The sequence below is a fragment of the Vombatus ursinus genome, unplaced genomic scaffold (assembly GCF_900497805.2).
Source record: "Vombatus ursinus unplaced genomic scaffold, bare-nosed wombat genome assembly UNPS02009105.1, whole genome shotgun sequence".
In the NCBI taxonomy this organism is placed as follows: Eukaryota; Metazoa; Chordata; class Mammalia; order Diprotodontia; family Vombatidae; genus Vombatus; species Vombatus ursinus.
This window is the reverse complement of record NW_020948883.1, coordinates 9,685-34,132: the sequence shown is the minus strand read 5'-3', so window position 1 is coordinate 34,132 and position 24,448 is coordinate 9,685. Positions and strand designations below refer to the sequence as shown.

The window sequence follows — 24,448 nt, the reverse complement described above, 5'->3', positions numbered from 1 at the left end:
AGATGGGTGCGTTAAAACACAGACCTCAACACAGCTACCCCAAGGCCTTAGAACCAAAGACAAAATCTCTTAGAGTCAAAGCCATTACAGGCACCAAAGGGCAATACAAGGGCCTGATAACAAGCTAAGACCTCATTTACAAAGCCAAGGAGAGTTCTAAAGGAAGTTAATTGAAGTGAATGAAATCCTGAAGAGTTCAGCACTCAATTCATGGAACTAATTTTAGCCTAACTGAGATGAAGAGACCAGAAAAAAACTGCACAAAAACTGAAGAGAAATTAATTTGGAATACATCATAGGGAAGCAAACTTCTCAAATTTCCTAAGAACCCATGAGACATGATTATTCAAAAAATAATTAGACGCTATCCTGGGGGGAATGAAAGCTAAAAATGAAGAAGGGGAAAAAAGAAGATGCCAAAAGGTCATTGCTTGTTCCCAATATTTTTCTCTTTATGGATTCAAGATACAAGAATTAATTGACAAAAGAACAATACGACAATGAAAGAAATGAGGTTGGGAAGATTCAAACTCACTGGGTTTTGTTTGCTTGTTTTTGTTTTTGTTTTTGTTTTACTGACTCCACTTTAATGTTTAATGTAAATAAAGAGAGATTTAGAAGAGACTTTAGACAATGCCATACAGGGTTAGCCCTATGCAGAGGAGGAAGAAGACAGGGGATAACTTAACAGCAATATGTCACTCTGCCCCAAATTTCTCCAATCATAGCCTGAAATTTTAAGGTATTCGGAATTGGTTAACATAATAATCCATTATCAGTCATTAATACTTCATCATTAATTAGTTTATCAGTCACTTGACTAGGAAACTTTAGATTTGAAGGAGGAAACATAGGGAAAGGTTTCTAACACTGCAAGTCAGATCCAAGTAAATAGGTGAAAGGAAATTTTCTAGGCATTTGAACTCAGGTCCTCCTGACTCCAAGGCCGGAGCTCTATCCACTGTGCCACCTAGCTGCCCCTGAATGTTAGTTTTACACAACATGACTACTATGGAAGTGTTTTTGCATGACTACACATGTATAACCTGTATTGAGTTGCTTGCCTTCTCAATAAGGGTGGGTGGGGAGAGAGGAAGGAAGAGAATGTGTAGTTTTCTAAGTCAATATTCTAAGTCAATAAGTCAAAAATTCTATTTGAGTCTGATACTGCCGAGAATCCCCAAAGTTTTAAAAACAAATGTTAAAAATTGTTTTTACATGCAACTGAGAAATAAGATATACCGGCAATGGGGTATAGAAATCTATCCTGTCCTATAGGAAAATAGAAAGGAAGGGGATAAGAGAAGGGGGGAGTGATAAAAGGGAGAGGAGATTAGAGAAAGGGGTATTCAGAATGCAGGCTGTCTTGGGATGGGAGGAGGGGTGAGAAGGGGAGAAAATTTGGAACTCAAAATCTTGTGGAAGTGAAAATTGAAAACTAAAAATAAATAAATTAATAAGGAAATTCTCCAGGCTACTGATGACCAAACTGAGCTCTGCCCATCCCCACTCTCATGTTAGCATGTTAGCCTTCTTTCTGGCCATTCTCTTTACCTTGGCCCATATCATCACATTTCACCACCACATGCCATTCCCTGGCTTTCTGCTCTCCTTTCACATTGTCTCTCTGCAGCTCCAAAAATCAGCTTAAGGAAGAAGGTCAGAATTTCATGCAGGTCCATGGGAATCTTAGAGTACCTGTGGCATGAAGAAGTTTTAAAAAGAACCATGGCTGAGCCTTCCCCCATGACAGAGAGATTGAAGCAATAAGTATGGGGCTGTGGATGCAAATCCATTCAAGGATGCTGAGGCCCCCAAAGTAGAATGGCAAATTACCAGTGCTGCGCCTCCAAACATCTTACCTTCTCCTTCCCCTTCACTTGACCCAAGTCAGTCTTCTCACAAAATGAAAATTCACCTGAACCTTGGTATGTTCTGGTCCCACGGTTGTAAAGAAGAAGGCAAGCAGAGTCCACGTTTTATGGAATCTTGGAAGAAGAGAATGGAAGACTTGGAAAGTAAAGATCTCCAGTCCTGTCCAGGGAAGCACATGCAGATTCTAGATCAGTCGACCCTAGATTGAAGAAAGCAATTCATCAGACTTTTGCTTTGTTAAGTCGTTTCAGTCATGCCCAACTCTGTGACCCCATTTGGGGTTTTCTTGGAAGATACTAGAGTGATTTGCCATTTCCTTCTCCAGCTCATTTTACAGATGAGAAAACTGAGGCAAACAGGGTTAAGTGACTCGCCCAGGGTCACTCAACTACTAAGTGTCTGAGACCAGATTTGAACTCAGGCAGTTGAGTCTTCCTGACTCCAGGCCTGGTGCTCTATCCACTGCACCACCTAGCAAACCTATTCATCACACTACCTAGCATGATTGAAATGTAGATCATAGATTTCTAGCTACAAGGGACCACATAGAGGCCATCTGGTCTGACCCCCTCATTTTAAAATGAGGGAACTGAGGTCCAAAGGGTTTCAATGACTTGGCCCTAGTTCACACGGGCATTAAGTGGCAGATCTAGAATTTAAAGCCAGGTCTTCTGATTCTAAATCCGCCGTTATTTCTACTGTACCGTGTTTAAAGACATCTGAATTCCTCTGGCCTAATTCTGTAGGAAATTCTGTGGACAGATTTCTCGTCTATAATTTTGTTTCCCACTAGGAAAAGGGTGCTCTTTACAAATGACTAACCCAAGTTCCCAGGCCAGATATGTATCCCATTAATCAGTAAATTAATCCACTGTCATTCGGGGTTCTAAGTAAGTCTCTTTCTGATTTTGGATTGGTGAGATTCATTTCTCTAGAGCCTGATCACTCCCGGCTAATGAAATCAAGTTTCTTCGGCTTCAAGGCTGAGGACCAGAACCTGGACCATGGTTCAAGCATACGATGAAGCCTAGCCTGAAACAACTAGGATGGCTTCGTTACTGCAGTCCTTCATCTTCACATCTCCTGCCTATTATATTGAAGTAGGATTATTCTCTTTTTTGGGGGGAGGAGGAGGAGGAGAAGGAGGGGACTTCTCATCTCTCCCAGGACCTCTCTCAAAATAGGATCTCCAATCTCAAGGCCTCATATTATCCTTCCTCCTGCCTTGTGTTCCTCTTCAAGAACTTTCTCCTTCTTCATGGTCTGGTTCCTTGTCCCAAAACCTATTTCCTCTCAAGGCATAATCTCTTCTCTCAGATGCTCTTGTCCTCTCCTAATTCTCGCTCTAGTCCTTCAGATCTTTGTCTCCTTTTCCAATTCCACCCCAAAGCATGTATACACATATACATATATACCTCTCCTCCTTCACTGACTATTAACTACTCATTCATTTTATGGCCTACTGTAGTGGCCCAGTATTTCCAAGGTCCTAGGATTTTTTCACTTGTCAAATTCCAGGTGAAGGCACCTCACTAAATTGAGAATGACTTCGGTGAGGGAGGGGGTTAGAGCAGAGGTATCAGACTCATGGCCCAACTCCTGAATTACAATGATAATAAAGTTAAAATGTAATTGGGAAATATTTAACAAAACAAATAAAAATACAATTTAACATATATAATGTTAATGTGTGGTTTTCTAAGTCAATATGCAGATCCATTTCTATTTGAGTTTGATACTGCTGAGAATCCCCAAATATCTTAATGGTGTTTAAGCTGAGACTGGAGGATCCCATAGTGTAATTATAATAATAATAATAGCAATGATAATAATTAATAGCTTACATCATAGATCTTTAAGACAACAAAGTGCTTTACTTACATATCTCATTTGATCCTTAACAACAACCCTGATAGGTAGGTATTATACTATTGTTAATTTATAGATGAAGAAACTGGATCTGAAAGATTAAGGGATTTTCCCAGGGTCCCAAAGTTAGTTAAGTGTCTTAGCTAGGATTTGAATCCAAATCCTCTTGACTCTAATTCCAGTATACTATCCTAGCTAAATGCTGCCTTACTTGTCATGATGTTTTAAGAGAAGGTGGGGCCTCCACCCACACGACACACTAACTAGATCCCATGCTCTGAAAGGTCCCTTCTAGCCCTAAAATTCTATGATCCTCCCTTTTTCTTATCTTTCTCCCTAATATTCTTTTCTCTCCCTTTTTTGTATCTTGCATCATCTCCTCTAGCCCCAACCTGCATTGACTGATTAATAATATGCTCCTATTACTTGAGAGTTGATGCCCCTCAAAGACTGGAAAGGTGTGAAACTAGCTTGACTGAGACATTCAGTATCTCTGTGAAACTTACCTGTGGGTATGGCGCAATGCCTGGCACTCTGTCCACAGTGAATAACACAAAGTCTTGACCTCCAGTAACTTAACACAGTGGAACTAGTGGGCCAGGAAAGGAAGGAGAATTTGGAAGAAAGGAAAAAAGAAGAGAAAGAGAGGAAAAGGAGAAGACAGTATGTTGTGGTTGAAATCATGCAGGATTTTACATAAAAAGGCCTAGGTTTGAATCTTGGCTCTGCCTCCTAACAGATATATGACTGAATAAATTCCTTCCCCCTCAATTTCTCCATTTGGTTCTCAGTTTCTTTATCTGTAAAACGAAGGGGGTTGGAATAAATAATCTCTAAGCTTCAGCTCCTATTAAACTAGGTTTGGGGATTAAAAAAAAAGAAGCAGGAATTGAGAGCATTCTGTTTGGAAGACATGGAGAAGAAAGGCGCTAAGGCATAAAACCCCCTGGGAGTCAGTATCAATAGCTCAGTTCAATTAAACAAGGGTTGATTACCCAGTCACATATTTATATAGGCTTTGGCTTTCCTCACAGCCCTGTAAAGTACGTAGCACAAATTTTCTTATTCCCACTTCACAGATGGGGAAACAGGCTCAGAAAGGTTATCAGTCACCTAAGGTCACACAGGTAGTAAGCAGTACTGTGAGGATTGCACACAGGTGTCTTTGTCCATTCCCTCTATGGCAACCACAGCCCTGAGCTCAGGTACCTGCGGCACATGACCCACTGGTACAGGACACTTAGAAGGTATGGTGTCAGGACCGAGGATGGCTGCAACCTGGGCAGGGGCAGAATGTAGTGGAATGAGCCCTGGAACAGAGTCTGGAAGACCTGGGCTCAAATCCTAATTCAGGCACTTATTAGCTGTGTGACTTTGGGCACGTCCCCTAATCTCTCTGAACCTGTTTCCTCTCCTATAAAATCAGAGGGATGGATTCGATGGACATTAAGGTATCTCCTCAGCTCTGATTCCATGAGCCTCTTACCTCTAAGGTTCCCTCCTCACATCTAAGTCCATGAGCCCCTGACCTCTAAGGTTCCCTCCTCACATCTAAGTCTATTATCCCATAAGATGGGAATCAAGATGCTCCAGCCCGCTGCACGTGTCAAAGTTTCTGCGCCTGCGCAGCAAGAGGGGCGCCGACTTAAGATGCCTCGGAACCTTTGTACGATGGCTTCGTTTCCCCTCCGGAAGCCTCTCCGTGGTGGACAAGCCCGGATCTGTCTCCTCTGCGCTCTGACAGAGGCACCGGAAGTGACCCGTCCTGGGCGCCGCCGCCGCCGGGAGGAGCTGCCACGTCCGAACCCGGGAGCCGCCGCCGCCGCTGCCGCCGCCATGGTAAGAGCCCTCTGCTCTGCGAGTCCAGCTGTGGGAGCCCCCGGCGCGGACCCGCGGTGGGGAGGAGGTGGTGAGGCGGGAGGCAGAGGCCGCTGCTTCCCTCACCCCACCCCCACCCCCCGGGACAGGGGGCTGGACGCCCCGCCGGGGTGTGAGGAGACCCGCGGGCCCTGCCCGGAGCCAGTGGGGCGACAGGCCCAGCCGACCTGGCTCCTGTCTCCGTCCGAGAACGAGGGCGGCTAGTGACCGACCCTCCATCCCGGGGCGGCGGGCCAAAGTCCCCTGACCCCTGCGCTGCTCCTGCTTGTTCCGGTGTAAACCGAGGGGTCTGGACGAGATAAGACGCCCGGGCCGCCCTGGTCACGCGGGTCAGTTTCCCCCACGGGTGGGGCAGAGACGTGGCTCTTCATCCATCCGTGAAGCACTTACTGCGGACCGGGCTTTGGGGCTGCGAAGACCCGAAGGAAACACCCCAGTTCGGGTCCTCAGAGGGCTTGAGGCCGCCCTGGAGAGGGAGCAAACGTGTCTCCAGTCCAGTAGAGGCGAAAACGTGCCCCGAGATTTCTGGGGGCGGGGTGGGGGGAATCGCGATAGGCCTCCGATAGGCGATGCGACAGTGGAGCTTTTAGCCCTCAAGCTAAGTCCGGGGCTTCTTCTATGAGAGCAGTCTAAGCACTTAAGGGGATGCTTCATAAATATGGTTTAAGATTCAGTAAATATCAATTAGACAGGGTGTCCCGAAAGTCTTAGTGCAACCTAAAGCTTTAATAACTTAAAACTACACCGAGACTTTTGGGACACCCTGTCTGGAACCCAAGTTGGAGCACATTACGTGATAAGGGAAAAATCACTTATAATGGAAAATAGAGGCACATGGTGCCCCGAAAATAACATGGAACTTGCGGTCCGGAGGCCTGGGTTCTAGTTGAGGCTTAACTCGGGGTGTGATCCTGAGCTGTCCAGCCTGGACTCTAAAGTCTAGCCCTAATCTGTGATTCTCTTCTTTAAGTCTTAAGTTCATTGCTTAGGCTCCATCTTTTTATGAGTGAGCCCTGCCTCGGGGTGTTTATCAAAGTCCAAACAAGTGATTGAACTAGGAAGCAAATCGTCTTTTAGACTCCGTGTACAAAATGCTCTGCTGATACCAAACCACGGTTCATCCCGAGGAATGTTGTACCTCTGAGGCTGGTTTCCCCCTGGGACTTTTAGTGGGAAAGTGGTTCTCTCTTCATTCAGCTACGCTGAAAGGTTAAGAATAAACTATGAACATCCATAATTTAACCTTAATAACTCATTGTGAGTCTTCCACTAATGTGGCTATATTTCAAATTGTATTTTTTTCCTTTAGAACTATTTTGATAATCAATCAATAAACATTTATTAAGTGCCTTTGTACCAGGTACTATGCTAAGTGCTGGGGATACAAAGAGGCAAAAGATGTACCCTCCCTTCAAGGAATTCAGTCTAATGGGGGAGACAACCTGCAAACAGCAAACCATATACAAAATAAATAAGAAATAATTAACAGAGGGGAGGCACTAGAATTAAGAGAGGTTTGGAGAAGAAATCTTAGTTGGGACTTAAAGCAAGCCAGGAAGGTCAGTAGTAAAAGCAGAGGAAGGAGAGCATTCCCACATGGGGGAATAGCCAGAAGAGAAAGCCCAGAGCCAAGACAATTCATCATATAGAATATCTATTTTATTTGTTCCATAGTTCCCTCTTGCAATCTTCAAGAGGTGTTCCCTAGTTCTGATTTTTTAAAATTTGGTGAACAAAAATATATTCACTCCATTCAGCTACTTGGTGCTATAATAGACTGCTTATATCCTACCCCTGTATCCAGTCCCTGCCTTCACTGTTCTCAAATAAAGAATACTAAATCTTGTAATATTTTTCTAGTGTATTTAAACAGGAAAAGTTGAAATGGATGAAGTTACAAGAAATATCCATATCATACCTAAATATATAATTTTGCTCTTTTCGTATAATTTTAATATTGGCTATACTTCATTGCTTCAGGTCTTCCTATTGGTAGTCCATTATTAGTAATAATTGCTATATACATAATACTTTGTGGTTACAAAGTGCTTTGCACAGTCCCTGCCCACAAAGAATTTGCAGGCAAGTGCAAAATCCCATTCAATTCAGGAAGCATTTATTAAGAACTTGCTGTGGGCCAGGTGTTCTGAACTAAGGATAAAAAGACAAAAAGGAAAAAAGTTGTTGCCCCCTTGGAACATACCTTATTTTGAAGGGAAGGGGAAACAGCATGCATGTAGGTAGGCAAATGTAAAACACAAAGTAATTACAAAATGAGGAGAATGCTGACAGCTACAGGCTGGCACACACATAAGGCACGATGTCACAAGCTCTATAAGAGACAAAAAGTGCCCTTGGAATTCAAAGGAGGCCAAGGTCCCTTTTGTTCTGTGAAGGTGACCAGAGAAGGCTGCCTAGAAGGGGTAGGATCTTCAGTTGGGCCTTGAATGATGGATGGAATTTACAAAGGCAGAAAACTATGGCACTAGCACCATAGCCCTACACACATCTTGAAGTCGTCATAATCCAAATGTGCTCTACAGACCATTTAGCACACAGATATGCTGCCAGTGTTAGATGGATGACTTCATTCAGTCAGAAATGTATGTTAAGTAGCAGCCCCAGGAGGATTGTGGCCCAAGATTGGAAAGTAAAGGAGGTCTAATCCAATTTGTACAGAAAGTGCTACAGAAGAAGTAGAAAGTGACCATAGACTATAATTGTTGATGTTTATATTGAGAAAATTTTGAAAGGATAGAGGACCATTAGATGGAAATAATGGATCAGATTCCTGAGGAGGTTGCTTTATAATTGCCATTATTAATTTAATGTAATCTTTGGTTTTAGGTGTCAGTCATTAACACTGTGGATACCTCCCATGAGGACATGATTGTGAGTATTCCGTTTAACAATTACTTAAAGCAAATCTGAAATTGACATTCCTGTGGGATGGCAGAGTTTTTATTTTTAATTATGCAGTTTTGATGTGTTAGTTTATGAATCAAAATGGGTTTTGGGGGTTTTTTTAGAATTTGCCAAACTCTAGTATTTAGCCATTAGATGACCACATCCTGCCTTTCTTAGAGTAACAGGTCCTCTTCAGAAATGCTCCCATTGTTTGAGAGGCTGTAGTATCAGCATAGAGTAGGAGGCCATAACCCTTTTCATGTCATGGTCCCTTTTGGCAGCAATCTGGTAAAGAAGCATAGGGACCCCTTCTCAAAATAATGCTTTTAAATGCATAAAATAAAATATGCAAGATTACAAAGGAAGCCAGTTTTACTGAATTATAGTTGAATGCTTAGAGATCCCAGGTTAAGAAATCCTGGTATAGACGCAGGTGTTACTTTCCATCCTGATGTTCAGCAGCTTTTTCTTTTGGGCCACACAGTGATTGGCAGCTGGCTTTTCTTTTTCTAAACCTTCTGCTGAAAGTATTTCACATCCTGGGTTGTTTTGTTGGCTGTGATGCTGCCTCTTCAGGGTCTCCAAAGGCTATAATGCAATTGTTAGAAAAGAGAAGATATAGTCCTGAGACTTCGAGATCCAGATTTGGCCAGAACCTGAGGGAAATAAAGGGTTGGACCTTGATCTCCTAGAGGAATCTGAATACTTTCCTTGAATAGTTCAGTAACGTCCTATGGTCCAGCTTTGATAGGAAATTGGAAAGTAAATGACTGGGGCAGTATGTTAGTATAAAATAAATAAGCTCAATTAGTCTAATAAAGCTAGTTATTACAGGTAGCAGAGAGTTGCTTGAAATTCCTATGGTACAAGTCAACAGCGCAGCCAGTGCATATGGTAAAGGTGTCTGAAATATTTTGTGGGAAAGGAACAACAAAGGTTTTTGAGTGGTTAAGATTGTGGGAAGAAGGAGTAAAAGAACGGTTCTAGCCTGCCTTTCAGATTCAGTAACCTTTTATTATGCATTTCGAATTTATTTCCTGTGTGCTAGATATAGACATTAAGGATACAGAAGTGAATAAGACAAGGTCTCTCTGCCCTCCAGGAGCTTACCTATGGTGGGGTTACAATACACACTAAGAAAATGCATCTATGTGTTCAGTTGACAAGGTGTAAAGGGACTTTAAGTATTTAATACTAGCTGTGTCTTTAACTTATTTTCTCACTTTAAAAAGAACGTTTTATATTGGAGAACACAATTTATAATCTTCATGTAGTATAAACTGACTTTTGTAGTATAAATCTGAATTTCTTCAGATTTCTCTGGGACTAAATTGGCTTGAACAGTGTTTTTATTTTTTTCAAATTTAAAATCTCTGCCTTAGTAACAATGGGTGTGAACCTCCAGAGTCTACAAATCTCCTGATTTCTCTGTTCCCTATTCAGCATGATGCCCAGATGGACTATTATGGCACCCGTTTGGCCACCTGCTCGTCAGATAGATCTGTCAAAATCTTTGATGTGCGGAATGGGGGTCAGATTCTCATTGCTGACCTGAGGGGGTGAGTATATCGAACACTGAGAAAATTCTGGGGGAAAAAAAAAAGATTTTGCTGCTCAGATATTATATAATAGACTTTGGAAAATGAAATAACAATCTAGACTTGATCAGATCTTATGTGTTTATCAGAGAGGATGGAGAGGAAGCCATTATCCTACAGAGCATATCTCTGCTGTTAAAAGCCTTGTTTTGCCGTAAGTGATTCCAGCATTAGCTGAAGCTCTTTAAAGGAAATGGCTTCATTGGAATAATATCCATAATCCCATTAATTCCCCTGATTCCTAAAGCAGGAGTTAATCAGTTGGGGAAAATGAGGCATAAGGAGATTAGATAATGTGCTCTCAGACAGTTGAAGAGGGGAAAGAGGAGGGGTCTTGGTTTCCCAAATTGTAACTGAAATGCTAAGTTCAGTATTTTTCAAAAATACAAGCAAAACAAAGAAGTACCATCAATAGATTGCTAGGACCACATCTTGTAAATTCTCTACTCCTCCCTTCATTGAATTGTATGCCTGTACTTAGGAAAGCGTCAACAGTAATTCTTCCATATTCAGTCCAGCACCAATAGGAGCATCAAAGGTAGTAGAAATCAATCTAGTCATAGTTTAATTACCAGTTCTTTTACTGTGGCTCAGGTCAAGCTATTAGCCCAGTAAACCCAAGGGGAGAACAGCTGCTTGAGATTTGAAACCCTCTCTGGTACAGGAGAAAGTAGAGACTGATGATGATGAAGTTAGCCTCTCTTTGGGCCAAAGCAGTGGAGCCCATGAAACATTGTGGCAATCCAGCTCAATAAGACACGTACAAAGGTACAAAGACAGAAATGAAACAGTCTACCTGAGAGGGCTTTAGACACAACATATATGCTGATAAGTAAAGACAGGACAGAAGAGGGAGAGAGCACTAACAAGCAGGAGGGTTGGAGAAGGCTTCACAGAGAAGACACCTGGAATGAGGCTGGAAGGTTCTAAGGAGCAGAGATGAGGGCAGATTGTATCCCAGACATCAGAGACAGCCTTCTGTGCAAAGGCATGGCATGGAAACAGGGTATTATACCAAGTTCAGTGAACAGAAAGTTGCTCAGGAACATCTCTCCTATGGAGGGAAGTAATATGAAAAAAGGCTGCCATCTATTGGAGCCAAATTGTAGAAGACCATAAATGCCAGGGCCAGGAGATTACATTTTATCCAAGATGGAAAGCCACTGAAGATTTTTAAATAAGTGAGTAGCATGGTCAGACCTCAGGAATATGATTTTGCCAGCTGTGTATAGGATGAGTTGGAGAGGAGAGAGACTGAAAACAGATGCCAGTTGGGAGATTGTTATTATTATGGGCCAGGTAAGAAGTGATGAGAGCCTTATTAGGGTGGAGAGAAGGGGATAGATAGGAAAGGTATGGAATAGAGTGGACAAGACCTTGCAACCAGTTAGATATGTAGGGAGAAGGAATAAGGGAGAGAAAGAATCATGGATGATACAAGTTACAAACCTGGGATTCTAGGAGAATGGCGTGACTGCTTTGTTGTACCTCTGCCTTCTGGGAAGCAAGAAACATGGATTTTAGTCCCAGCTCTACCCCGTACTACCTGTGTGAGATCTTGAGCAAGTCAGCATAATTTTGGGCTTCTGTCTCCTCATCTGTAAATTAAAGGGTTCCTTTAATCAGTGGTTCCTAGCCTCTTTTAAGCAGACACATCAGATCATAGATTTAGAATTCAAAGGTCATCTAAGCCAAATCCCCTCCCATTTAATAGATGAGGAAAACTGAGGTCAAGAGAGGATCCAGGGCCTCTGATTCTTAGTCCCTTGCTTCTTGCCCTTTGCCACACTACCTCAAAACCCATTTATAACTTTAAAAAATGTTGCACCCCCTCATATGGTAGTTATACTGTTAGTGTTCAGTGAGGCTTCTATTAATTTGGTAATACTTTAAAATTAATTCCTATTTTATTAATTATAATAGCATCTACATATATCTGAAAAACTCATTATCCATAATGTTTATTTTGTTGGGGCTAAGAATAAATAATACTCAAATCTGGCCTCAGACACTTGACAATTACTAGCTGTGTGACCCTGGGCAAGTCACTTAACCCCATTGCCTAGCCAAAAAAAAAAAAAAGAATAAATAGTACTCGATTCACATCTGAATCCATAGGTCAGAAACCATGGGCAAGATTATCCCTAGAGCCCCTTCTAGCTCTGAATGCTATGATTCTACCTAGCAATGGACATTTTGGGAAAAGCCGTTGTTTCTGTCATTACCTGAGCAGTTTTGTCCTTAGATATTGTCTCAGCCGATAATAGAGCTATGGAATAGAGCTGGCTAGTCTAATCCACCCCTGGCCCACCCCCATACTACAGGTTAGGAAACTAAGTCTCCAAGAGCAGAAGGGCTTCCCTGGGGTTACAGGGGCAGGATTCCTGTGGGGTACAGTGGAAAGAGTGCTGCCTGAGTTCAGAACGGCAGCACCTAGATTCAGAGCCCAGCTTTTTGGTGACCTTGGGCGAGGAGCTGAATGAACCTCATTGGGCCTTAGCTTCCTCATCGGTAAGATGAAGGGGTTGGGCTAGACAGCTTCTAAGGTCCTTTCCAGCCTTAAAACTGTGATCCTAATGCAGTGTTCTTTCCTGCTAAACTGCGCACCTCAGGAAGCCGTTTTCAAATCTGTCTGTGTTTGTGAACCCAAAACTTTGTGTGACACATTCCCAAACCCTTATTTGGCAGTTTAGAAATCTTTGGGCTTTCTTACAGTCATGAAGGCCCCGTGTGGCAAGTGGCCTGGGCTCATCCTATGTATGGAAACATCTTAGCCTCCTGCTCCTATGACCGGAAAGTCATCATCTGGAAAGAAGAAAATGGCACGTGGGAAAAAACATATGAGTACACGGGACATGACTCTTCAGGTATGACATGGTCTGATGAGAAAGTACTCATTAAGAAGTATGTAATTATGTGACATTCATATGTCTGAAACATTGCTCTTCCTCCAGCCCCTCATCTTGATTTTCTCTTTTTACTCACATGTTTCCCTCTTGCTGGCATTTGGTTGCCTTCTCTCTATCTGTCCCATTGCTAGAAAAACTTCCCATTCCTCAGCTCCTCCTAATGCCTAGAACCCTTCCTGCTTCTGTCTCCTTTGTGGGACACTCTTCTTTCCTCACTGTCGATGTTTTTCCAACAGTGAACTCGGTGTGCTGGGCCCCCCACGACTACGGGCTCCTTCTTGCCTGTGGCAGCTCTGACGGGGCCATCTCCCTGCTGAGCTACGGTGGCGAGGGGCAGTGGGAGGTGAAGAAGATCAACAATGCCCACACCGTAAGTCCTGTGCATTCGGGCGGTGGTTTCATTACAGGCAGTTTCAAGCAGTTTGCAGTTCTTGCCCCTCCAGAATAGTAGGGGGCAACCCAGATCCTAGAGAAATAATTGACCTAACCCAAGGTCAGCCTTGTCCTTAGCGGAAAGAGATGTCATTTTTTCACACTAAGCTTATCCAGGAGACTGAGGGTATCAGGTGCCAACTTGATAAAAATTTGTCGTTCTTGCATGCTGGAGGAGGTAGGGAGGCATAGTACCCATTATAGGCTGGGTGGCATATGGTGCTGACTTGCCTGGGTTGTGAAGATCAGTTAATACCGCTCTCCTCAGTGGCAGGGGCGGGGATGTGGCAGTAGCTACTCATCCATGGGGCATCTTTAAAGCGCTGCCATAGGCTGGCAACCTCAAGTGCATCATTTGGCCATGACAGTCTTGGGGAATTCGTTTCCCTCTACTCCAGAGCATTAAAACTAAAGCAAGCAAGCAAGTGAATAGCTTTTTTTTTTCTTTTTTATATGTTTTATTAATGTTTTTTTTATACACCACAGTGACTCTGCTGTCCTTCTCCCCAGCCCTCATAGAACTTTTCCTTTTAACAAATACATACGTTTGAGAAAAACAAATCCACACATTGGCCACATTTGAAAATTTTTCCTCATTCTATACATATGGCCACCATCTTTCTGTGAAAAAGTAGGAAGAGTGATGCTTCATCATCAGTCTTCTGAAGTCACAATAGTTCACTGCATTGATCAAACTTCTGAAATCAAAAGAGGTGCTGTTAACTGTTTCTGTATAGATGAAACTTCTCCCTCCGTCTTTGACTTTGTAGGAATAGATGTGTGGTCCTGGTAAGAAAGTGCCGACATACTTGAGTATGTACACTTGAATAACTTTTTTGGTGTAATTGTAGATTTTTTTTCCGTAATGATTGGACCAGTTTACAGTGAGGCCTGTCTTTCCACAGCCTCACCAAAATTTACCATTCTGATCTTTGTCATCTTTGCCAATCAGATGGGAAGTCAGTGAAGCCTCAGGGTTGTTGTCATTCTCGTTTCTCTTTAAATTGTTGATTTGATGCGATCCTGCGTAAGGTTGTTGAGTTTGTATTTCTTCTTTTGAAAACGGCCTGTTCATGACCTTTGATCACTGTCCAGGGAGTAATAGGCCATAAAGCTAGTGAAAGACAAGGAGAATGGAACGTGTCAGTTCCAGATTTTCATTACCCCAAATACAACTAATATCAGCTTAGCTGAAATCTCAAAGCAGGTGGCTAAAAGCGTAGACAGTTTCTTTGCCGATTCCTAAATCTACTTCAAGCCTTGCTTGTATATAAAAGAGCCCTGGGAGTCTTGCTATCAGGGCTTGGCCATTTCTTCTCTTCTGAGTAGTCCATTTAGAAAATTCTAGCGAGCCCAGGATAAATTTTCCCTATGCTTTGACTCCCTCTCCACCTCCTTTAGAATCCCTAGCTTAACTCCAGACTTAACTCAGGTGCCACTTCCTACAGGAAGCCTTTCCTGATCCCCCTCGTTGTTTGTGCTCTCTCCTTCCTTAGCCACTCTGTTGAGGTGTAGTACCTAAGCTACCTGGGGGTGGGGCCTGTTTTTATTTTTGTCTTTATGTCTGTAGCCCCCACCACAGTGCCTTGTACAGTAATAGGCGCTGAATAAATGCTCATTGTGTTGGATGACCTCGTATAACTGGCTTCTGGAATTTCAGGAAAGCCTGTGCCCTGCATCTTCCTCATAGAGTAGCTACTCTTTCCTTGCAAGTGAACCTGTCCTGTTAATCTGTGGCGTAGAAAGCCAAGGAGCATCTTGCTTCCTTCTCTGTTCAGATTGGCTGCAATGCTGTGAGCTGGGCTCCTGCCGTCGTACCCGGGAGCCTGGTAGACCAGCCATCTGGACAGAAGCCAAACTACATCAAGAAGTTTGCCTCGGGCGGCTGTGACAACCTGATCAAGCTGTGGAAGTAGGTGGGCCCTCTGGGGGATGTGGGCCTTTGGGTTGCCTTAGAGATAGAGTCCTTGCTGCTCCCCCAGACTCACGTTAAACAAGGCTGGCTCCTTTGCCTCTTCCTTGTGTCTCCAGAGTATCTTCCCTCACAGCCTTCACTGTGTCAGGGAGTTCTGAAACTGATCTCTCTTCATCATCGTGGACGTTTGGTAATAGTCAGCCCTTTATTGTTCAGCTGGAGTCCCACCCTCAGGATACATGGGGGCAAGTGAACTGTCCTTGGAGGCAACCTTTTTACAGGGTACAGTTAGTCATATTAAGTAGATTTCAACAGACTGAGAGGAAAAAAAATCTAAATAATAAAAATATAATCTGTATATCTCTTTAAGGATTGCAGAGTGCTTTATATGTGATAGCTCGTTTGAGCCTCACAACCACCTTATAAGGTAGATGTCCTTACTGTCCACATTTTACAGATGACAAAACTGAGGCAGACAGGTCAGATGACTCGCCCAGAGTCATTGGATGTCAGATTCAGGATTTGGACTCATGTCTCCCTGAGATTCAGATCCAGTGTTCTTATCTACTGGGCTACCTTGATGCAAAAAAGAATAAAGAACTCGCCATCCCCCAAGTGGATACTCAGAATTCAGTTTGTGGTGTATTGGTCTGAGGAAAATTCCCATTGTCCAGACAGCCCAGTACTGAGGATCATCATTGTTCACTTAGAAAAAAGACAGCCGGCTATGAGCTGCTTTCCTCCCTTTCTTGTCTGTCTGCTCTTTAGGGAGGAGGAGGATGGTCAGTGGAAAGAGGATCAGAAGCTGGAAGCCCACAGTGACTGGGTCCGAGATGTTGCCTGGGCCCCCTCTATCGGCCTGCCGACAAGCACCATTGCCAGCTGCTCCCAGGTGAGCCCCAGTGTACGAAGAAGGGTGGCCAAGTGATTAGTCTTTGAGGTGACAGACGGGATAATCGGACAAAGGTGTGGCCTCATCCTTTGTGAGACACACTTCGGAGAATCACCATGAACCAGAGACAGGAATTGTCCAGCTTTGGAGGCCAAAGATAATAGGGACACCAGAGAGCAGGCTTCAGTCTGCTGGGGAAAACGACCAGTTAACAAAACCAGCAGCAGCTGCGTGACAGATATGAAAATGGCAGTGTCTTCAGTGATTGTTAACCTTGCTGCTAGAGACATGGTCAGCCATAGTCAGTGCTTCCTCTAGAACGTAGAGTAAATGTGTTGTTTCTTTTTTGTCCTTTCTTTTCTCGTCCTCAGTTTGAAATGAAGTACACATCTCATTTCTGTCTTTGTATCCTTGGTGTCTGCCCAGTGCATGTAGTAGACACCTAATAAATGCTTGTTGGTTGATCTAGACAGTTAAAACTCAGTCAACTGGGGAAATTCTCATGAAAAATTATCAAAGAGAGTAGAAGAGATTTAGCAAATACGGGAGGGTAGATTTGTCCAAGTCTTTGGTCTGTACAAACTTAGAGTTAGCAGAATGGACCAAGGAAAAGTGGAGTCACTAGAACAAAGGAAAAAATAGGGTAATCAGAGAAAGTAAGCTCTTGTAACCCCATCTGAAGGGAGAGCTTTCTTTGGGGCAGTGGGAGGGAGGTTGGACCTGGAGCCTAAGAGCAAAAAAGTCTAATTTGGTGGTGTGAAAACTTCCCCATTTTCATTATGTGAAACTGATTTGGAGTATGGACATAAAAGGTTGTGTTTTGTTTCCTATCCTTTTAAATTTAAGTTCCTAAGGAAAGTGAGGCAATAACCCCAGGGAAAGCCTTTGCTCGTCATACTATGAGGGGTACAGACACCCAGCAGAGACCTCCTAAAGGTTTCCACTGTCCACTGAGCCCCATGACTGCACTTTTTTCTAGGATGGTCGAGTGTTCATCTGGACCTGCGATGATGCTTCTGGAAACACATGGTCTCCCAGATTACTGCACAAGTTCAATGATGTTGTGTGGCATGTAAGCTGGTCTATCACTGCCAACATCCTAGCTGTTTCAGGAGGAGACAACAAAGTAAGTGTTACCTTTCATTTGAAACCCTTCAGCTCTTGGAATGAGAAGCCTCACAATTGGGGGATAGGGAGACATCAGAAATCTTTTCAAAATAAAGTTATTGATGCCTTTTGTTTTACATCACAGTCATTTCACAATCCTACACACACACATAAATATGCCGCATTCTGCACCCAATGTCATCTCCTGCCAACACCCACACCTAGCACCCATGGAAGGAGAGAGGTCCAAGATTGGTCATTATACCTACCCAGAGTCTGGCTTCCTTTGAGTATTGTCACAGTGTATATTGTTCTCCCTTTTCTGCTTACCTCGTTCTGTCTCAGTTCATATAAGCCTTCCCATATTTCTCTGAATTCTGCATATTTGCCATTTCTTATGGCACAATAATATTCCATTATACCACTTATCAGTTCAACCATGTAATCAGTGAGCGCCCACTTTGTTTCTGGGTTTTTTGGTTGTTTTTTTTTGTTTTTGTTTTTTTGCTACCACAAAAAAACTGCTACGGTGAATGTTTTGGTCTATATGAGGCCTTTCTGTCTTTGAGCTTCTTGGAGAATATGCACAGCATGGGATCTGTAGATCAAAAGGTCTAAACAATTTAGACACTTCCTTTCATTATCCTGAATATGTTCCAGAATGATTAGACCAAAGCACAGCTCCACTGATAATGTTTTATAGTTGCCTACCTTCCTCCAGCCCCTCCTGCATTAGCTATTTCCATCTTGTCATCCTGATTTGCATTCAAAAAAGATTTTGAACATACAAAAACCTAAATGGAAGTTAATGTCTTCTTCTTCCCAGAATGAATGATCTGTGTTTTGACCACTAGAGGGTAGCATTGGTCTTCTTCCGATCAAGATTTGACTTGCTTATTCTGTTAGCTTGGGAGCAGGAGAGGGGGAGAGTAGGAAGGGGCGGGGCACATATGACCAGTTTTCATCTTACACAAGGCAATGATTTTTCAACTCAGTTTTGAAAAAAAAGAAAAGGAAAGAAAGAAACCACCAGGGAGGAGAAGGGTAGGATTTTTTTAAATGAGTTTTAGAATTTTTAAAATGTTCCCAAACACTAAGAAGGCAAATTTTTATATTGATTAAAGTCTTAATTGAGCACATCCTTTGTACCCAAGGTATTATGATATATGCGATGTGTCATGCTTCCTGCCCACCAAAGCTCATATGTACGTGAAGCAATTAGATTAACACAGGACAGGCTGTGATTTGGTGCTAGCATGTGTGCTGCTGATGGGCCTCTCGAGATCTGCACAGCGTGATATCTCTGCAGGCCAGAAAAATTGGGGCAGGTTTGCGGAAGAACTAGGTCTTCAAGTGGGCCAAACCTCAGAAGCAGGGTGACGTCTGTTACAGAAACCGGCTGCTAAAAAAGTATGGGAACATTCATCTTAAAAACCAAGTGATCTTTTACAGTACGTTTTGTTGGGGACAAGTTATTTTTAAAAATCTGCCTCCTCTAAGGCCTTGCCCTCCTGGACCTCTGTAGCATCTGACACTGCTGACCATGCCCTCCTGGGGATGGCCTCTCTACCTGGGGCTTTATAAACGCCACTCTCCCTTGGCTGTCCTCCTGCCTCTCATGCTTGGTCCTTCTCTTTTTACAAGGTGGGTGTGTCTTCACACTCTGTCCTTGGCCTCCTCCCCCTCTTGTCACTTTCCAGCCCCCCATTAGATCGTGAGGCCCATGAAGAGTGGGAAGTGGCAGTGGCTTGTGTTTGTGTCCCTGGCACTTAGCACAGGGCTTCGTGCGTAATCTCTCCCTGGTGGTCGTATCAGCTCTCATGGCCCGCAAATGATCCTACTCCTGGGCAGCCGTGGCTTCTCTCTTGAGCTCGCACCATCCATCTCTACCATGAGGATCTCAGGCTCATTATCTCTCCTTCTTTGTTTTGGACACTGGTGCTCCCTGTAGTCACGCCCCGGTTGTTCCCATTCCCTTTCTTCTCTCATGGTTCTCGCTGGTTCTGTGTCAGACGGTCGAGGCGTCTCCCCTCAACTCCTCTCCCCAGGACAAGCCTTCAGCACCACAAGCCTGGACAGCTGCTTTTGCCCCCTCCAGAGCCTCCCTGGCTCCCTTCTGTCCCTGGCTTCAGTCCATCTTTCATGCCACCTGGTATAGGTTGAGTTAGTCTGCGGACACTCCAAGCTTCGGGCTAGAGCTGGACAGACCTTTGTCTGTGGACAGCCTTTGCGGGTAACTTCATGAAGTCATACAAGCATTTATTAAGCCACTTATGTGTACTAGACGCTGTCCCTGGGGACACAAAGATGGAAACAGGTGCAGGATTACTAAGTAGGAGGAGGGCTGGGAGAACACACGCCCTAGGTTTCAGGAGGGCGTCATTGTGAAACATTGTTTTCCTGGTTCTGCTTCCTTCCCTGTGCATGCGTTCCTGCATGTGCTGGATTCAATTCAGCAAGCGTGGATCAGGTACTAGTGTGTGCACAGATTTGAGCTGAGGAAACAGACAAAAAGCTGGCAGAACCTGTTGTCAGGGGTGGGGGGCAGAAGAAGCAGCATTTCCCCAGTTGAGTAAATACAAAACCTCAAAAGTCACTTTAGAAGGAAGAGCATTAACAAGTAGAGGAAGCAGGAAAGGCCTCCAGGAGCTGGTAGCTCTTTAACTGAGCCTTACAGGGAGCCAGGGATCCCAGAAGGTGCCAGGGAGGGAGGAAAAAGAGACTTGAACAAAAAGCACAGAAAAGAGCAGGTGCCCAGCCCAGCTGCACCATGGTGGGGCGGTGGGGGGGAGGACATTTCCTAAGCCTGGGGCGGTAGGCGGCTGGAGCCTGGCCGCCGGGGCTTTTAGATGCCCAACAGAAGAGTCCATCTCGTGTCCGAGAGACAAGAGGGAGCCTCTGGAGCGGCTGCAGTGGGTGACGTGGTCAGACCTGTGCCGAAGGAATTTCAGGTTGATGGAGAATGGATGGGGGAGGGCAGAAAGTTGTGGCAAGAGAAAGGAGGTGATAGCAATAATCCAGAGAAAATGTGCTAAGGGCCTTAGCTTGCAGGTGGCTGGAGAGCACATGGACATGAAACGTGCTTTAGAGGCAAGATCGACAGAACTTGGCAACTGATGGGAAAGGGGATAAGTCAGGGGGCTGAGCACTTGTGAGCCTGGGGAACAAAGCGATGACAGGGCCCATAACGAGAGAGGTAGGAGCTTAGGGGCAAAGCTCTTTGAGTGAAACAAGACATACTTGTGTGAAAAGCTAAATAACGGACCTTATCAGTCAGCATCAAGGGCTCCATAAACTTTTTTTCAGTATTTTGATAAGTATTTCAATATAGTTGGTTTCTGTGTATTTTTATGAATTTAAAAACAGTATTCTAACAAAGAAGTCCATGATGCAGGAAAGGTTAAGAACTCCTGAACTTGATGGTGTAGTGCAGGTCCTTTCTGAGCTTTACATTCTCTGCCTCACAGATCATCAAGCACTCTATGATATGCTAAATAAGTTATTTTAATGGTCATCTTTTTTTAGCCCCCTTTACTTGCCTGTTGATCCCTCTCATAGATGCGAAACATCCCAGTCTATAAAGAACTGAACAAACTCCCCCTAGGAAAGTGATCCAGAAAATAAATGCTATGCACTCATAACAAGGAAAGATAATTGGTCAGAAAAACCTTTGTGAGAAAAGTATAAACTAAACCTTCCTGTTCCCAGAGAAGGAGTTTTCATGGCAACCTGAACTTAGCAGATTAAAATGCAATTGGGAAATATTTGACAAAATAAATATACAGCAAAACATATTGTGAATAGATGGTTCTCTTACTCAACGTGCAGCCCACGGGGATCCATCTGTGTGGTGTCGTGGCCCCTGTGCCTCTTTGACACTGCTGCTCTAGGTCACTTCCCTCCCACTAAGTAGAAAAAGGAACAGAAACCTTAGATTGCATTTCTTTGTGATTAAAATAAGTTATTTTGAAAAATCTCTAGTTTCCTTATTTTCTTTACTTCCTCTACCAAATGGATCCCAGACCCTGAATTCATACTTTGTTGTGCCATGTGGTGCTTATCCTTGTTTTCCAAAAAAAAATGCCCTACTAGAGAACCAGCCAGAGCCAGAGGCATCCCTCGGGTCCTTGCCAGTCTAGGCGAGGACAGAGTGGCACTGGTTCTTCAGCATGGTCTTTGTGTTCATGTCCGCAGACTCATGCTCACTGTGCCTCTTTCTTCGCCCCTGTTATTTGTCATGGGTTTGATAGAAGGAAAAACTTGGTGACAATTAGAACTCTTGGAAAGAGGAATGGCCTGCCTCTTGCAGTAAAGACTACTGGTCAGGCATGCTGTACAACTGTGGGTTGGATTAGATGGACGCAGGGCCTTTCTCCCCTGGAAGTTACATGAGGCTGCGGTTTTCCTCAATTTATGATCAGATAGTGTTACCAAAAGTGTATTTGTTTTAAAGAAATGGACTTTTGCAACAGTGAGCTGTTTGTAATTGAGCATTGTATCATTTTCTAAATCCAATACATCCCTCTGCCATTCATTATACATCTGAAACCCTCCTTTAAGATGAAGAGTGGGGATTTGAGGTGAGAGCAGAGGGGCTGAACCATGCCTATTACTTCATCAACATGGGGAAACTCCCACCAAAGCAGATGGGCCCTTCCCCGAGGTAGAAAGTTGCCCAAGGCCCTGAGGAGTTATGGGACTTGCCAGTGCTTCTACAGCCAGTATGTGGCCAAGATAGGACTAGAGCCAGGTCTTCTGACTGAGGGAAGTGGAGAGACCCACTCCCTCCCCACTACCCTGGGCAGATGTCCTTAACATGCTCGATGCCAGGAGAAGTAAAGAGCTTAGAGGAGACAGTCTCCACCTTCCTGTAACTTACAGTCTGGTTAAGGGGTCAGCACTAGCTACCTCACAAGTTGATTGTCAGAACCAGATGAGATAGTGTGTATAAAGTAGGGATTAAGCATTTGTGTTACACCTACTGTGTGCCAGGCACTGCGCTAAGCACTTTTACCAATACTTTCTCACTTGATCTTCACAATAGCCCTGTAGGGTAGGTGCTATTTTGATCTCCATTTTATAGATGAGGAAACTGAGGCAGACAGAGGTTTAGTGACTTGCCAAGGATCACACAGCTAGCGAGTGTCTGAGGCTGGATTTGAACTTAGGGCATCTTGACTCCAGGCCCAGGACTCTAGCCACTGTGTCTCGCTTTAAACTTTAAAGCGTTATGTGTCAGCTATTGTTATATTTTTATATATTAAACATAATATATATTTTATATACTTACTAAGCAATGTCATCATCTAAGTAATATGCTTTCTTTTTTTCCATTGTGGATAGTTAAACCTGTATCTTTCAAATTACTCTGTTTCACTGAAGCAGCTTTGTAATGTGCCAGGTAGTGCGGCATCATCTGTAAAGAGGAGGAACCTTTAAGAAGCTTGCCATCATCAGTAGAGTCCTCTTCTTGGCCATTACATGCAGCTCATTATCAATCTGAAGCCCTGCAGCTGGAGGGTCCAACCCCTCCCCCTCTCATAAAACACCCTCCGTGACATGTTTGGAACACTGAGCTTTCTGTTTAATGCATTCACTCAGTACTTAGCAGAGCATTGGACAGAACCATTTCTGTACTTGTATCCCTCATGACATCTTAAAGAGTTTTGACATACATATGAGACACATCTTGTCTGAAGAGAATCGTCAAAGCTCCATTTTTTTTATTAATTTATTTTGATTTATCAACAATCACTTCCATAAGTTTTTGAGTTTTAAATTTTTCTCTACCACCCTCCCCAAGATGGCACGCAATCTGACATAGGCTATACATATACATTCCTATTAAACATATTTTCAAATTAGTGGTGTTGTAAGAAAGAATTAGAACCAAAAGAAGTAACCACCAGAAAGAAGAAACAAAATACATCAGAAGAAAAAAAATAGCAAATAGTATGCTTCAATCTACATTCAAACTCCATAGTTCTTTCTTTGGATGTAGATAGCATTTTCCAGCTTAAGGCCTTTACAGATATCTTAGATCCTTGCATTGCTGAGAAGGGCTAAGTCTATCAATGTTAGTCATCACACAATGTGACTTACTGTGTACAACGTTCTCCTGGTCCTGCTCACTTCACTCAGCATCTGACCATACAAATCTTTCCAGGTTTTTCTGAAGTCAACCTATTCATCATTTCTTACAGCACAATAGTATTCCATTACATTCATATATCACAACCTGTTCAGCCATTCCCCAGTTGATGGACATCCCTTCAATTTCCAATTCTTGGCCACCACAAAAAGCTGTCAAGGCTGCATTTTGAATGGTTTTTTAAAACTCTTTACCTTATGATAATGAAACCTTTTGCTTTCAGGTTACTCTGTGGAAGGAATCAGTTGATGGACAGTGGATGTGTATCAGTGATGTCAACAAAGGCCAAGGTTCAGTGTCTGCAATCACAGAAGGCCAACAAAATGAGCAGTGACCACATCAGTGCCAGCAGGGCAGACCCACCGAGGAATCAGCCAGCCATGGAGCTGGAGGACAGCTGTCTGCGGCCAGGACCTCTGGAACTGCTACATCTGGGTCAGCTGATGAACAGGTTTTTCCCAAACTGGGAAGGGAAATGAGATGATTCCGAATTCAATAAGATCACGTGTTCCTACAAATAGATGCAACCACAGTATTGATCATCTGCCTTAAAATGATTCGATATGGTCTCTAAGTTAACCTGACTGGTTCAGAACGTTTAGAGTTTAAGAAAAATTATTACAAATGGTCTTCAAAGTTGTTCATTTTAAGATATTTTTTTTAGCCGCTACTTTTGTGTACCCCTTGAATTTGGGGTTTGTGTTGGGGGTGGGGTTGTTTTCAAAATAATTGAATAAAGTCAATAATTCTTTATTTTTGGTTATCAGTGTAGATTTTACAAAAGATTTCCACATCCAGCATCTTTTTGGGGATTCTCATTTCTGTTATTAGAGGTGAGGAATTAGAGCTCAAGGAGATAAAGTGCTTTGCCTGAGGTCTCACAGTAAGGAAACATGAGGATCCAGAAGCAGGTCT

The 24,448-nt window shown here is 43.4% G+C and overlaps 1 protein-coding gene and 1 long non-coding RNA gene across 2 annotated transcripts; one reads left to right on the top strand and one right to left on the bottom strand.

The window, feature by feature from the left end:
- The first annotated feature begins 5,527 nt into the window (after nucleotides 1-5,527).
- Nucleotides 5,528-24,286, top strand: LOC114034806 (protein SEC13 homolog). The gene is made up of 9 exons (XM_027850599.1): nucleotides 5,528-5,583; nucleotides 8,470-8,514; nucleotides 9,973-10,088; nucleotides 12,843-12,994; nucleotides 13,273-13,406; nucleotides 15,247-15,380; nucleotides 16,152-16,275; nucleotides 17,255-17,401; nucleotides 23,757-24,286. Exons 1-9 carry the CDS (start codon nucleotides 5,581-5,583, stop codon nucleotides 23,865-23,867), a joined length of 966 nt encoding a protein of 321 aa, XP_027706400.1. The 5' UTR covers nucleotides 5,528-5,580; the 3' UTR covers nucleotides 23,868-24,286.
- LOC114034807 lies at nucleotides 8,884-11,699 on the bottom strand. The gene is made up of 2 exons (XR_003568149.1): nucleotides 11,577-11,699; nucleotides 8,884-9,117 (listed from the first exon to the last, which is right to left on the bottom strand). It is a non-coding gene; the product is annotated as an uncharacterized LOC114034807 (long non-coding RNA).
- Nucleotides 24,287-24,448: the final 162 nt, after the last annotated feature.